At 37.8% G+C, this 14,569-nt stretch overlaps 1 protein-coding gene across 6 annotated transcripts in view; it reads left to right on the forward strand.

The window, feature by feature from the left end:
- Window positions 1–14,569, forward strand: part of LOC123516634 (transcription factor IIIA-like) — a 30,699-nt gene that overhangs the window by 2,807 nt on the left and 13,323 nt on the right. For 4 of the 6 annotated variants that reach the window (XM_045276214.1, XM_045276212.1, XM_045276216.1 and 1 more), the window contains exons 2-5: window positions 1,555–1,716; window positions 8,043–8,333; window positions 8,989–9,101; window positions 12,902–13,069. In XM_045276214.1, coding sequence (XP_045132149.1) covers window positions 1,660–1,716; window positions 8,043–8,333; window positions 8,989–9,101; window positions 12,902–13,069 — 629 coding nt within the window. In that variant the 5' untranslated portion in view covers window positions 1,555–1,659. The remainder of the gene's footprint in view (window positions 1–1,554; window positions 1,717–8,042; window positions 8,334–8,988; window positions 9,102–12,901; window positions 13,070–14,569) is intronic. The other 2 variants (XM_045276217.1, XM_045276218.1) reach the window with 2 other exon arrangements.

A 14,569-nucleotide genomic window follows, 5' to 3' on the forward strand; every position in this document is an offset into this window, starting at 1 on the left:
CAAGGATGGTCAAGTTAAAGTCATTACTGTGAGTGGCGGGGAGGTATGGCGTGGATGATGTCATCACCTCTGCTTCCCCGCCCTGGGCCCTCTTGTATGACATGAGCGGATACCGTATCTGTGAATTTTTTTACTGTATATCGAATCTAGGGTAGTAATTTCCAAATCCTGTAACTGTGAATTTACCAGATAAAGAACTTCCGTATAACAAGGACTTACTGTCAGGTTGTAATGTATGGATATGGCATATGTAAGGGATTCAAAATACTCAAAACAAAGAGTTCTAGTTGATGAGAGAGGTAAAAATTGCTGCTTTTCCTCAGACAAGAAAAGTAAGAAAGAGCATTAGCGCTTAAACTAAGAAGGTTTTGACCTGGTTATCTTGCTGGTGGCTGCAGGCATCCACCCCTGACAACAGTCAGCCATGGTCCGCCTTATATGTGTCTTCCTTTAAGAGTCAGCTCAGCCATTACTCACATGATACTATCATTATGAGAATAGTACAGGCTATCTCTTAAATGTGATTCACCACCACACCATATTTTGCTTTTAGGATATTTGTGTTTTATTACTTTATTTATATTTATTTATATTTATATTTATTAATATTTGTTTTTCGATGTCTTGAGTACACACTCATTTCTTCTGTGAGCAAGTACTATTTTTCATGGCTTATGTTCACCCTTACACAGTTTTTCAATCAAACCTACCAATAAATTACAATTTATCATAAAAAGATTGGCTGTCTTATTTGATGAAATACAAAGTGAATTGTGGTGTGGGATGAGGAAATATCCAGACATATTGATAGGTGGCACACAATTTGTTGGAGCCTTACTTACCTGTAGTCAATCCAAACATTTGCTATTTTTATTGTTTACTCTGTTTACTGAATGTCAAATGTGGCATCCCCTTTAATCCATAAAGTGTGCAATAGGGTTGTGGCAGTCATGTACAAGTGTCCTGCTTCTGACACTGCCCTCATTGTTCCACTAACTGTCTCTGGTGTGCCTTGCTTGCTCCTAGTTCAATCAACCCCCTGTTCCCTGGATGCCTTGGGGGTTGACGTTCATGACTGGGCTTTTTCCTGCATTTACCAGTATTTTTATAATATACAGCAGTTTGGCACACAGTTGTTTATTTGAGCTCTCCACAAGCAACCAAGCACATACCAGACAATATTCTGCAAGCACTACACAGTTTTCTAATACACATTCAGTCACATCATAGACAAATTGTTGGTGTGTGACAGCCAGCCTGTGAGTGGTGACCTCAAGAATGGTGGTGACACAATGTCTCTCTCTCTCTCTCTCTCTCTCTCTCTCTCTCTCTCTCTCTCTCTCTCTCTCTCTCTCTCTCTCTCTCTCTCTCTCTCTCTCTCTCTCTCTCTCTCTCTCTCTCTCTCTCTCTCTCTCTGTGTGTGTGTGTGTGTGTGTGTGTATATATATATATATATATATATATATATATATATATATATATATATATATATATATATATATATATATATATATAACAGTATATAATTTTTTTTTTTTTTTCTTTGTTTCACAGGTTTATGCAGAAGCTTCACATATTGTGTATGCAGTAAGCAAGCCTGTCTTCAGCTTCAGTTTCAGCTAATGTATATGCTGCGTTCCAAAGACTTCTAACAAAAGGATGGAAGACCTTATGATCGAGAGAGGAAATATACCAAAACTCCTAAATCTTTACAAGGTATAAACACAGAATGAAACTTGACATTTTAAAGTTTAAAGTTTTTACACACACACACACACACACACACACACACACACACACACACACACACACACACACACACACACACACACACACACACACACATGGTAAGCGGCTAGGCAAATGGGCAAGCCTCTTAATGTGTGGCCTCTGTTCACCTTGCAGTAAATAGGTACGGGATGTAACTCGAGGGGTTGTGGCCTTGCTTTTCCAGTGTGTGTGTTGTGTGTTGATGTGGTCTCAGTCCTACCCGAAGATCGGTCTATGAGCTCTGAGCTTGCTCCGTAATGGGGAAGACTGGCTGGGTGACGAGCAGGTGACCAAGGTGAATTACACACACACAAACACACACAGAGTGGGCAAAAGAGGAGGAGGAGTCATGATAACAATGTTCAAAATAGTACATGGAGTGGACATATTGGATAGGGAGAACCTGATCACGATGGCATCCAGTAATTACTAAGAGGACACCCAAAGAAAATACTGAAGGACTCCTGCACGAGCGGTATCAAGAAGCATAGCTTCTCGTATCGGAGCATTGATGCATGGAACAAACTGAGCGTGGATGTGGTGTGTGTGGCGAGTGTCAGTCAAATGAAGGAAAAATTGGACAAGTGTGGACATAGAGAGCTACGGCTCAGGCCCTGTAATCACAAATAGGTAAATACACACACACACACACACACACACACACACACACACACACACACACACAATTGAAAAAAAAGGATAAGAGTGGAAGAAAATGAAACTAGGCTAAGAACAGAAAATGAAGAATTAAAAGAGGAAGTAGCTAACTACAAGAAATTTGTGGAAGAAGGACTCGGTAAAGCCGAGAAAGAAAAAGAAAAGCTGAAAGATCTAGTTAACAAAGAAGAGGAAAGAGTACAAGACGTGATTAAAAAAGAAGTACAGGCATGGAGAATCCAAGGTAAGAAAGACAAGGAATCATTTCAGGAAGTATTTCAAAAACAGTTAAAAGAAAGAGATGAAAATATGACAAACAAAATGATAGGAGTCCTGAAGAAAAAAGAAAATTTAGTAAGAAATTGTGTAAAAAAAAGTGTAATTATTTTTGGCCTGAAAGAAAAAAAATGTTAAATATAGACCAAGAAGGGAAAAAGACGAAATGAAATCAATAAAAGACCTACTAAAACATCTAAATGACGAGGATAGACAGAACTTAGAAGAGGAAGTAGAAGAAATCCATAGAATGGGACCATATCAAGAAGGAACAGTGAGACCAATTAAGATATTACTAAAATCACAAGCAGCAACAGAAGAAATACTATATAGAAAAACAAAACTCAGAGAAACAGAAGGTTGCAAAGATATATATATATATATATATATATATATATATATATATATATATATATATATATATATATATATATATATATATATAAAGAAAAATAGAAACGAGGAGGAAAGGAAGAGACACAATGAACTGGTGGCAGAAGCAAGAGAAAAAAATAATGAAAGGTCAGAGGAGGAGAAGAAGGCATTTTTTTGGAGAATTATAGGAGACAGGATAAGGAAATGGTATATAAAAGAGAAGGAAGAGAAAAAATGGAGCAAGTTTAACTAAAAATGATAAGAACAAGAGATTAAAAATGATGTATACAAACATAGATGGGATTTTATCTAGTAAATTAGAATTAAGAGATTACATAAAGAAAGAAGAACCAGATATTGTATGCCTGGTGGAAACAAAGTTAAATGAGGCAATAAAATAGACATAGATAAAAGGTATAATATATGGAGGAGAGACAGAGTGGGTAAAGGAGGAGGAGGAGTCATGATGATGTTAAGGAAGGAGATAGTGGTAAATCAAGTGGAGTTTGGGGAAGGAAAATCAGAAATACTGTATGTTAAGATGCATATTAATAAAAGGAGTTAACAATCATTGGAACATATGTGCCACCAAAACAAATTCATGGACCAATCAAGAATATAAAGACATGATAGATGACACAATAAGGAGTCTTACAAGAATCATTAAAGAAAGGAGAAAAGTGATATTAGTAGAGATTTCAACTGTAAGGAGGTGGACTGGGAAAATTATGAAAGTGGTATGGGGAAGATGCCTGGGAGATAGATTCCTGAACCTAATGATAGATAATTTGATGGTCCAAAGAGTAAAGGAAAACACAAGATTCAGAGGAAACGATGAGCCGGCAAGATTGGACCTAGTTTTACAAGGGATATACAAATGAACGATGATATAAGATATAAGTGCCCATTGGGAAAGAGTGACCATGTAATATTAGAAATGGATATAGAAGAAGGAAAGGAAGATAGAGATGAATCATACAAAGGAGACCGATTAAATTACAGAAAGGCTGATATTGAGAATCTCAAGAACTATTTTAAAACGTAAACTGGGAGGAGATGGAAAACTCATTAACGGTTCAAGAGAAATATAACTTATTTTTGGAAATATACAAAACAGGAGTCAGGAATATGTCCCAAAATATAGACCTAAAGAAGAAGGAAAGAAAGATTGGTTTAATGCAAGATGTGCTAGGGCAAAGGAGAAAAGAGATGGAGCATGGAAAAGGTGGAAGAAACAGAAATCCAGAAAATAAGGAAAACTTCAAAACAGCAAGAAATGAATATGCTAAGGTGAGAAAGGAAGAAGAAAGAACTATGAAAAGGACATTGTCGAAAAATGTAAGGAACAACCAAAATTGTTCTACAGATTCATAAATGGAAAAATAAGACAAAAAGAAACAATAGAAAGGTTAAAAGGAGAGAACGGAATGGTGGAAGACCCAAAAGTATGGCAGAACTGTTAAATAGTAAATTTCATGAGGTCTTTACTAAGGAATCCAAATTTGAAAGACCACAGGGTAATAGAGAGACTGTCTATATGAAAGAGATTAAAGTAACCAAGCTTGAAATAAAAAGTTGATGACGGAATTGGATGAGGAAAAGGCAATGGGACCGGATGAAGTCTCAGGCAGAATACTGAAAGAATGTAGGGAAGAACTAGCAAGTCCTATATACAACATCATAAAATGCTCAATAGAAAATGGAACAGTGCCAGTGGAAAAGAGCTGAGGTGGTTCCCATATATAAGAGCGGAAGGAAGGAAGAACCTTTAAATTACAGACCGGTATCACTAACTAGTGTAATATGCAAGATGTGTGAAAAGTAATAAAGAAGCAATGTTGCAGATTGAGTTTCTTGAAGACAACAAATTATTATCAAATAGCCAATTTGGTTTTAGAAAAGGTCGGTCATGTGTGTAACAAATTTATTGAGTTTCTACTCTAGAATAGTTGATAAAGTACAAGAGAGAGAGGGATGGGTTGACTGTATTTATTTAGATTTAAAAAAGGCTTTTGATAAAGTGCCACATGAAAGATTACTATGGAAGTTAGAGGAGAAGGGTGGCTTAAAAGGAAGCACATTGAGATGGATGAAGAATTACTTAAGGGGGAGAGAAATAAGGACGATAGTTAAAGATATGAAGTCCAAGTGGAGAACAGTAGACAGCGGAGTGCCACAGGGGTCAGTATTGGCACCAATACTTTTTCTCATATATATAAATGACATGCCAGAGGGAGTGAACAGCTACATAAATCTGTTTGCAGACGATGCAAAACTGTGCAGAGTCATTAAACAAAAAGAGGATTGTGAAATACTACAGGAAGACTTAAACAAGATCTGGAAATGGAGTAAAAATGGGAGATGGAATTCAATGTGGACAAAAGCCATGTCATGGAAATGGGAAAAAGTGAAAGACGACCAGTGGGAATCTATAAGATGGGAGATGGAGTAGAACTAGAAAAAGTAAAAAAGGAAAAGGACTTGGGAGTGACAATGGAAGAAAATAATCAACCAGTAAGCCATATTGATAGAATTTTCAGAGAGACATATAATTTGCTAAGGAATATTGGAGTAGCATTTCACTATATGGACAAAGAAATGATGAAGAAATTGATAAGTACTAAAATAAGACCTAGATTGGAATATGCAGGAGTTGTGTGGACTCCATAAAAGAAACACATAAGAAAATTAGAGACTACAAAAATGGCTACAAGAATGGTTCCAGAATTTAAAGGGATGACATATGAGGAGAGACTAAAGGCTATGGATCTACCAACCTTGGAACAGAGAAGAGAGAGGGATCTGATACAAGTTTATAAATTGATTAACGGAATGGATGAAGTGGATAATGAGAAACTGATCCTGAGAGAAGAATATGACTTTAGAAGCACAAGATCGCATAGTAAGAAACTGAAGGAAGGAAGATGTCTGAGAGATGTTAAAAATTTAGTTTCCGCAAAGATGTGTTGAGACTTGGAACAGTTTGAGTGAGGAAGTGGTGTCAGCAACGAGTGTGCATAGTTTTAAAGAAAAATTGGATAAGTGTAGATATGGAGACGGGGCCACACAAGCATAAAGCCCAGGCCCTGTAAAACTACAACTAGGTAAATACACACACACAGACGTGCGCACACACACACACACACACACACACACACACACACACACACACACACACACACACACACACACACACACACACACACACACATGGATTATACAGGAAAATCTGAATCCCGAAAAACACATAAACAAGATATTTGGATTATCATATAAATTGTTGACTAATATTTCAATTCATGGACAAAGGTATGAAGAAAAAATTATCATAAGCATGATACATCCAATATGCAGCTGTGGTGTGGTCTCCGAGGTCTAAAAGGATAAAAGAAGATTAGAATGGATCCAGGCAGTGTGTGAAGGATATTGATAAATGCTTTTTTCCACATAGAACGGTGGAAAAGTAGAATGCATTAAGTGATAAAGTTGTTACAACACATTATTTGCACAACTTTAAAGAAAAATTGGATAAATGGAGACATGGAAACAGTGACGAACTCAGCCATTTGGGGGGTACAGGTGAACAACACACACACACACACACACACACACACACACACACACACACACACACACACACACACACACACACACACACACTAGACTAGGAATGGAATACAAGTGACTTACATGAATATAGATGGATTTCTGTCTAAGAGGCTAGAATATATGGATTACCTAAGAAGAAGAAGTAGATACAGACCAAACAGGGATTACAGGCTGGGTGATGAGAAAATTAAAGAGACCAATGAGGAGAAAGACTTAGGAGTAACCGTGCAAAACACTTTGTCACCGGAGAAACACATTAACAAGATTTTTTGGAAAACATATAACATGCTTCAAAATATTGGCCTTGCATTCCACTACCTAGATGAAGGAATGATGAACATATTATGTACCTTAATAAGACCCCAGTTAGAATATGCAGCTTGTGTCTGGTCACCGCATATGAAGAAAAATGTGAAGAAGGTGGAAAGGATACAGAGGCTGGCAACAAGGATGGTACCAGGACTCAGGGAGTTAGACTATGAGGAAAGACTGAAGAAACTGGGGCTGACCACATTAGAAAAGAGAAGAACAAGAGGAGACATGATAACTATGTATAAATTGGTGAACAAGATTGACATATTGGACAGAGTTGATAAAGGTGACCACAAGTAATCATCTCCGAGGACATGGAAAAAAACTAATAAAAGACATCTGTCTAAATGACGTGAGAAAATACAGTTTCCCGCATCATAGTATTGATAAGTGGAATAAACTGAGCAGTGATGTCGTTGGTGCGGTGTGTGTCAATCAGATGAAAGAAAGATATGACAGGAATGGGCAAGGAGACAGGACACAGAGAGCTTAGCTCGTGCCCTGTAATACACAAATAGGTAAATACACACACACACACACACACACTCACTTATAATTGGTCATTTATAAGTGAAACAGTTCTGTGAAATAAGATTGAAAGATTGGGCTTGAAATAATTCTCTCTCTCTCTCTCTCTCTCTCTCTCTCTCTCTCTCTCTCTCTCTCTCTCTCTCTCTCTCTCTCTCTCTCTCTCTCTCTCCCTCCCCAACACGTAAATGACAAAAGTGAGGTTTGATGTACTGTTCTGCTAGGAAATGTCGATGCAATGGCTGCAAAAGGAATAGTAGGACAGACTGCTTCACTACATGGAAGAATTACTGTAGTGCTTACAAAACAGGAGCATGAGGACAAAAAACACCTGACCAATGGTGGATCAATTGTATCATTTTTGCATCAGATGAGATATGAAGGTTAATGCTGGGAAAAGTGAGCTGATTTTTTTTTTCCTTTCTTTTGAGAGAGAGAGAGAGAGAGAGGGTGGGGGGATGTGGAGCTATGTGACTTTGGTATATGTATTGAATTAATTAGAAACTTATTTTCAGAAACAGGACTGTGAAGAAAATGTAGAAATTGATCTAGAAACCAGTGGAACAAGAGAATCTTTGGTGAATACAAACACTGAAAATGAAAATGTGGACATAATCTCTTTTAGTGATGATGAGAAATTGGACAGTGAGAGTAACATATCTGCAGAGACTGTTGGTTGTCAGAGCTTAAGAAGTACCTCCTCAAGCAGTAGTTTAGTAGTTCATGTTTGTACATATGAAGGCTGTGATAAGTTTTTCAGCAGGCCATTCCGTCTTGCCCAGCATATTCGTACCCATACTGGTGAAGTAAGTGTTATGTTGTGCCAAAATTTTTGTAAAACCTTCAGATTTAGCTATGAGACTTTTGTTGTGTGAGTGAAATACTTTGAAGTGAAGTTATTTATTTAATCATAATAAGATAGCCAATCTGTAATGATAAAAGGAGAATAAACCAAGAGGCTGGATAAGGGCTCAGAAAAAGGCAAGTACATACTACCTGGTTTGTTTTTTTACATAAAATCCAACTGATTAGCTCCTTTCATCTCCTCCAACATATGAAAGGATCATTCAGTGTCATTTGTCACCATCAGTTCATAACATTCCTCTCATCCTTTTAAATAAGACAAGTTAAGTGTATTCTCATTTGTTCCCTTCTTTTATTGACTCCAGTCTTCAACCTCTCTGCCTGGCTCAGTGATGATGCCTATTAGTGATTTATTTGTTATGCATTTGTTCTTCTTTTTATAATGTTTAATTCTTTTCATTAACTTGGTATTACATACTTTCTCTTCCTATCATTAGTGTTTTTGCGTATTGATTTTTTAATATATGTACATATAGTACAGACGATAAGAAAATCCCATCTCAAAGCATTTATGAGACATGCTTCACCACACTATATATAATGTAGGTAGCTACTTATTATTTGACCCTATACATTTATTGGTTTGTAAATTTGCAGCGGCCTTACGTGTGTCCTGATGAGAGCTGCTCAAGGTCATATGCTCGTCAGCAGCACCTCAAAAGGCACTTGGAAACTGTACATCAAGACAAAGAAACAGAAGAAAAGCTCAAGTAAGATTTTTTTTTATTTTTATTTATTTATTTATTTTTTTTTTTATATATTCTTTTATTGTGTTGCTGTTGAAGCATGTTTAGTAATATATGATAATCCTTTTATAAATTCATACTGTCCTACACTGATATTAATAACACTGACTTATAGTTTAGTGGTCATGGCTACCACTTTTATTGATAGTTGGTACTGTATTCTTTCTTTTCCTTACAAAAATTTATTTGCTAAAAATATAATTTATGAATGCAAATAGAAGTGTTAAGATGAAAATAATATCCTCTTGCAGATGACAAATGTTTTAAGACAAGAAGAAGTATGGCATTACATCATCTTAGACCATGATAAAGAGGCTTTACTCATCAGGCATTCACACTCAACAATTGTGTGTGGCACTAGTTACCTGTGATGTATTGCTTGTATCTTTTATAGAGTGGAGTAGGGTGGTCCACATGCATGGGTGATGTCAAGACAATTTATTGAGATAATGATATAATGTTATCAATTATCTAATGATTACTTTTCTTGCACCATTGATTCAATGGTATCACTGATACTTTTGGTCCAAAACTAGGGATAATTTAGGTGATTCTAGTTTCTGGAGCATAGACATGTTTTTATTGCACCTAAAACAGCTCTTTTCATTAGTAAAGAGACACAATAATCATTATCATATTGTGGTGGAATTATAAAAGGCAAAAGCAACAATAAGGGCTACAGATGGAGTGAAAGCTGTGGAAGACACTGTCACACACTTGGTAAATCAGCCATCTAAACACTGATCTTGGCACTGGCAGTGTTGTGGCACATGCACTTGATTGCATGTCTCAAATGGCTTGGACTCGGGCAATGTAAGAACTATTAGGGGTATTTCCACCAGTTTTTAAGCTGTGTGGTGTAAAAGTACTCAAAGTGCAAAAAATACCTACCAGTGCACTCATGATAGAATGTGTAGAATTTGAGTCTGACTTAAGCAGGGCTACTGTACAAACAAAATCAGTGGTTGTAACATGACTCAGAAACAAAATCATATACAGGCAACCCCCGCTTAACGAAGGGGTTACGTTCCTAAAAACACTTCGTTAAGCGAAACTTCGTTAAGCGAACCGATTATAACAAGTTTAACCCCTGATTTGAACTTACATTGAGAGTAAGCAAAGCGAGAGTGCATCATAATACAGTGAAAGGTTTAATGAAAGTAAAAATTATGAAAAACATTTAGGTAATTTAATTTAAGTCATTATAATGTACACTAATATATGTATATACATAACTTTATAATGTTAATGATCTTAACTTTATGAAGGGAGGGAGAGTGAAACGGGAAATACGGTAAGGCCTATAGCGCCTGTAGGCACACTTGAAGAGTGTATGGGAAGCGCTGTTCAGCTTCCGCCTATTAGTGGCGCAGGCAATTTTATTTATAGTGGTACCCATACTAGGGCCCATATCACCGTCCAAGCTCATCTTGAGTGTAACCACCTAGAACCTGGGTATCATGATGATATGTAGGTAACTTCAAACCACTCGACAAATGTCAAAGTGGTGGGATTCAACTCACGCGGGGCGCCTGCCCGATCCCACGCTCACCACCTTATCCACTATGCCACCGCCTCCCTACATACAAAAACTTATGTACCACATTTCCACAAGGCTTTCCATTTTATCCATTGTAGAGTCACGAGTTCAGATGGTTCTTTTAGCTTTCAAGAAAGTTGCGGTCTCACCAGCCTTCTTAACCCTTAACTTCCGGCGGTCGTATATAAACGCTTTGCAGAACGTCCAAGTGACGGATTCGTCCCAGTAATCAAGATTTTTCCGGCGTAATTTTAAGTCTCTCGCGCGCTCTCTTGAGGCGGATGGTGAGTAGAAGTATCTGGCATCTTTTACCACACAAGTGTTTCCACAAGAGCTCCTAATTTTAGAGGTAACTGAACTGTTTTCCCGTTTATGGGCGACACTTGGCAACTCCGTGACGCTGGGTAGAAAGGTCAGTGATAACAGCGAAGGATCGGGTCAGATTGTAAATCACCATGGAGCAAGGCAGAACCCTTTTACTTAGCAGTGGTTCTGAGTCACACACGCGGGCCTACACACATCAACACTTGTCACACTTGTCAGAGAGAGAGAGAGAGAGAGAGAGAGAGAGAGAATGCTTACACACACACACACACACACACACACACACACACACACACACACACACACACACACACACACACACACACACACACACACACACACACACACACACGTGTCTCAGAAATCAGTGATATATGACACACACACACACACACACACACACACACACACACACACACACACACACACACACACACACACACACACAGTGTCTCAGAAATCAGTGATAATATGTCCTTCCTTCCTCCCCCTACTCTCTCTCTCTCTCTCTCTCTCTCTCTCTCTCTCTCTCTCTCTCTCTCTCTCTCTCTCTCTCTCTCTCTCACACACACACAGAGAGAGAGAGAGAGAGAGAGAGAGCGTCGCTCTCCGGGCTGTTTCCTCTTGACTGGTCACACCGTGCCCGGAGGAGGAAACTTTGATAAGGCAATAACTAAACTCTCAGACGTCATATCGAGCTGGAAAGTACATCATTGTATTCAGAATAACACAGAGAAAATAATTATCAGTATTCAAACTGTGTTCTGACAATTTTTAGGTGTACCATTTTTCCCCGTCATTAGACAGGAAAAAATATTTTAATCCCCGGAAGTTAAGGGTTAATAGAGTCTTCTGACTTGAAAATAGTAGACAGTAGATGGAGTCAAGATGGTGGTAAGCAATGTTATTAGTTTTCTGGCCTCTCTCTTGTCTGTGAATAATACCCAGCTTCACTTCGAGAGTAAGACACTTCCTGGTCTTCTTAGGAACGTTAGGCCACATTGCAGGGCGTTTTGGTGGTAAGTTGAACTAGGGAAGATGAGCTGCTGGTGACGCTGTTATGTTTTGACTGGGGAGTGAGTGGTGCGTGTGATCTTGATCTTGATGCTACAGGTGACGCAGAATTTCTTCTGAGTCAGGCCTTTGTATCAGCAGCGCCTGTGTTGTCCACGAGAGGCTTGATCTTGATCTTTATTCTACAAGTGTCTCAGGATTTTTCCTGAGGCAGGCCTTCATACCAGCAGCTCCTGGTGTATTCAAAAGCCTGTCAGCTTGCATGATACGGTGGGGCTTTCAAATTTGGAAAAAATTACCTGGATAAAACTTTGTTAAAGTGAGTTTGGTGTTCGTTAAATGAGCAGATGGTAGTAAAACAAAACCTTTGTTGTAGCGAAATTTCGTTGTGTGAACCTTCGTTAAATGGGGGGTTGCCTGTACATATATGTGTACTGTAGTCTGACTATCTCAAGCTGGCCGCTGGGATCTGGGTCTGGATCTAGGTACTGTTGTCTGGCTATCTTAATCTGGCTGCTGGGTCTGGGTCTGAGTCTGAGTCTGAGTCTGAGTCTGAGTCTGGGTGGAGTACTAAAAGAAATGCAATTCTCCTCTTTCAGGATAGTCTCCTTAAGAACTAAATGGGTTATCTGTACAAGTTACTATCATTGATGGTTTGTTCATGTTCTGTGTTAAAAGTGATGGAACACTATATCTTGTAATTGCTTCGCTCCTGATTCCATTATTAAATTTGCATTCCAATGGAATCAAGTTATGCTCTCTCTCTCTCTCTCTCTCTCTCTCTCTCTCTCTCTCTCTCTCTCTCTCTCTCTCTCTCTCTCTCTCTCTCTCTCTCTCTCTGTGGGTGTAAATGAATAAAGATCTTGTATTATTACTTGTGTTGCAGGTGTGCAATCTGTGACAAGTCATTCAGTAATGTTTACTGTCTGAGAAAACATGTGCACAGATTCCATGAAAAGAAAAGATATGATTGTGAGGAATGTGGACAGTCATTTGTAAAACAGCAGCAGCTATTCAAGCACACTGCCATCCACTCTGGAATCAAGCCATTTCCGTAAGTCTCATTGTATATTTGTTATTATTATTATTTATATTTTTTTAATTGATTAATTTACTTATGTATTTACTTATTTTATTATTTTATTATTTTTTTTTATTAATTGATTAATTTATTTACTTGTTTTGTGTGTGTGTATGTTTAGTAATATTGTTATTTGTTTATTTATTTATTCTATAATTCATTTGATCTATTTCTTTATTTTTATTTATTAATTCATTATTATTTGATTTTTTTTAAGGTAGTATTTCTATGGTTTTGAAGTTGATGTCAGGTCTGGAAGTTGTTGCTTGCACTTTAGATTCTTTGTAATGGTGATCTGGGTACCATAGAGAATAGCTGTTATAATCAGCTTGGATCATTGTTTGCTTATTTGTGGCCATATGACCTTGTTATTACATAAGATGCACCTTTTCTCAAAAAAAAAAAAAAAAAAAAGTCTCAGGAGATGGGCCTGCATCCTATGAGGTTGAAGTTCAGTATTGAGGCAGTGGTTGATGATCAGTTTATGGCAACAGAAGCTATAAAATCAAACCCTAGACATCTTCACACATGTAAACAAAGTGATGATTGGTACTACACCACAAAAAAATCCTTTAAAAAGCAACAGTATATGATAGGTCATACTTATCGGTAATTGACCTAGAATGACACCAGTCAGGAAGAATTTCCATACATCACATGAACTAGAACAAAACATGCAGTCAGCGATCTTGATCTTAACATGAGCAAGACACTGCGTTCTTTACAGTGTTATTCCTTGATGTAAGACACACTTTCACACAATTAAAATTGCATAGTGGATGAGGTGGTGAGCATGGGATCGGGCAGATGTCCATGCATAGGTTCAAACCCACCACGTGCCGCCTTGAAACTTTGTCATTCATTGAGTGGTTTAAAGTTACCTACATGTCACCATGATACCCAGGTTCTAGGTGGAAGTATAATTGCCTCACACCAAAGATGCACTTGGGTAGTGATATGGGCCCTAATATGGGTACCACTTAAAATAAAATGGCCTGTGCTGCTAATGGGTGGAAGCTGGACAGCGCTTCCAATACTCTTCAAGTATACCTACAAGCACTGTGGGCCATAAGGTAAAAAAGAAAAAGAAAAGAAAAATCAAATCAAATCTTATCTTTGTATAAAAAAAAAAATGAAAAAAGAAAAATAATAAATATTAGGCCTGTAGTCTCTCACAGTCAGAGCTGATGCCATATGCCAGGTACATGATTACATCTTACAGCAAGATTGATACTTGGGCTACTAGCAAATATTAAAGTTTTAAATGCAAAATACTGGAATCTAATAATGATCTAAATGCATGTGAGTCTTCAAGTGTCAGGCGAAATCCTTCAATCCATATCCAAAGCTTAAATCTACTCATTTACCTCTCTCTCTCTCTCTCTCTCTCTCTCTCTCTCTCTCTCTCTCTCTCTCTCTCTCTCTCTCTCTCTCTCTCTCTCTCTCTCTCTCTCTCTCTCTCTCTCCATTTCA

The sequence above is a fragment of the Portunus trituberculatus genome, chromosome 41 (assembly GCF_017591435.1).
Source record: "Portunus trituberculatus isolate SZX2019 chromosome 41, ASM1759143v1, whole genome shotgun sequence".
Classification (NCBI taxonomy): domain Eukaryota; kingdom Metazoa; phylum Arthropoda; class Malacostraca; order Decapoda; family Portunidae; genus Portunus; species Portunus trituberculatus.